Source organism: Phialemonium atrogriseum, assembly GCF_030411735.1.
Source record: "Phialemonium atrogriseum strain 8032-3 unplaced genomic scaffold QBC33scaffold_32, whole genome shotgun sequence".
NCBI lineage: Eukaryota > Fungi > Ascomycota > Sordariomycetes > Cephalothecales > Cephalothecaceae > Phialemonium > Phialemonium atrogriseum.
The window spans coordinates 1-1364 of NW_026848169.1; the positions used below are offsets into that span (position 1 = coordinate 1).

Sequence of the window (1364 nt, forward strand, 5' to 3'; positions counted from 1 at the left end):
TTCTGGGGCCCCGGGTGGTGGAGGTTTGAGGAGGTTGGGGTCGAAGGAGGACCCGGGGCCGGGAGGGGACATTTTGACCTCTCCCCCCCCCCCCCCCCCCCCCCCCCCCCCCCCCCCCCCCCCCCCCCGCCCGCTGCCTACATATGTCTCCTGTTATCCTCGCAAGACCAACGCTGGCGCATAAATGGCTCGGATCAGAGAAGTCCTCTTTCTCTTGGGCGTTAAGTCCATCCATTGTCGGGAGTTCTACGTCAATAACATCGTCTTCGACAGCCACGGGCTGGCCAAGCTTTGAGCAGGTCAGCCGGTCGAAGAGATAGAGAGACCACCAGATGCGCCGTCGCGACTCGCGCTCTACCGCACTAATGTGTATGGACGAGGTCGACCTGTGCATGCCCAGGCTGAGCGCGATCCTCATTGCGACGCCTGAATGCGTATAGGCAGATCTGATCCGACCCAACGCATTCGAGTAACATGCCTGACGGAATCAGCAGATTGATCTATGCGAGACAGGGTTGACAGGGTTAGGACGGACTCACCAACAGCAGGTAGACCTCGACGTGCAGGGTCGTGGCCTCCTCGTACTGGTCTTGCAATACGCTCATGGCCGTGGCAAAATAGTTCTCGCCCGGGACCTGGTCGATGCTGCCCCGGCGCTGTCGATTCGAGTACAGCTCGCCAAGAGCAAGCAGGACAAAGAATTTGCACAGCCACATGGCGCTGGGCTTGGCATCCTGCTGGTAGACACTCTCGAGCTCCTCCATGTACGAGTTCAGGTACAGGTGCTGGCCATTTCCGATGAACCTCTTGGCCACCTGCAGCAAGAGCTTGGCATGGATCCGGTCGGGTAGGGCGTAATCGACGCTGGCCTCGCACCCGAATAGGCCGTTCTTGATATACTTCGGTGTGGCTGGCAGCGAGCTGACATCTTTCTTGTTGAGCGACTGCAGGAGCCTCTCACGAAAGGCATCGCACGCCGCCTCGCCGATAAATGGCGGCTCCGTCACCATCTGGGTGCACGGCTGGATCTGACGCGCATCGAATAAGGGATTCACAACCTCGACGTCCGGCCCCGGCGCAGGCGCCAGCGCCAGCGATTCCAAACGCTGGTCGTCCTCTTCAGAGCTCTCGACCTGGCGGTGCCCGACTGCATCCCGATATTTGAGAGCATCCGAGTCGGCCTGCAACTGCTTGAGGTAGCTGCCGAGTGTCAGCAACACGAACAGGCTGGAAGAGAAGCACCCGGGGGGGGGGGGGGGGGGGGGCCACCACACTCCCCGGTGGGTTTTGTTTCACAAGACCGGCCGCCCATGGAAATAGCGGTCCCGGGACGGAGCGCCGGGGCCCCAGCCCCCGCGCCGGGG

The 1364-nt window shown here is 61.7% G+C and overlaps 1 protein-coding gene across 1 annotated transcript in view; it reads right to left on the reverse strand.

The window, feature by feature from the left end:
• Positions 1-141: 141 nt before the first annotated feature.
• Positions 142-1364, reverse strand: part of QBC33DRAFT_518663 (fungal-specific transcription factor domain-containing protein) — a gene marked incomplete at both ends in the record, with an annotated part of 1594 nt that continues 371 nt past the window's right edge. The window contains 2 exons of the mRNA XM_060426256.1: positions 142-478; positions 540-1200. Of these exons, the coding sequence (XP_060279500.1) occupies positions 142-478; positions 540-1200 (998 nt within the window). The remainder of the gene's footprint in view (positions 479-539; positions 1201-1364) is intronic.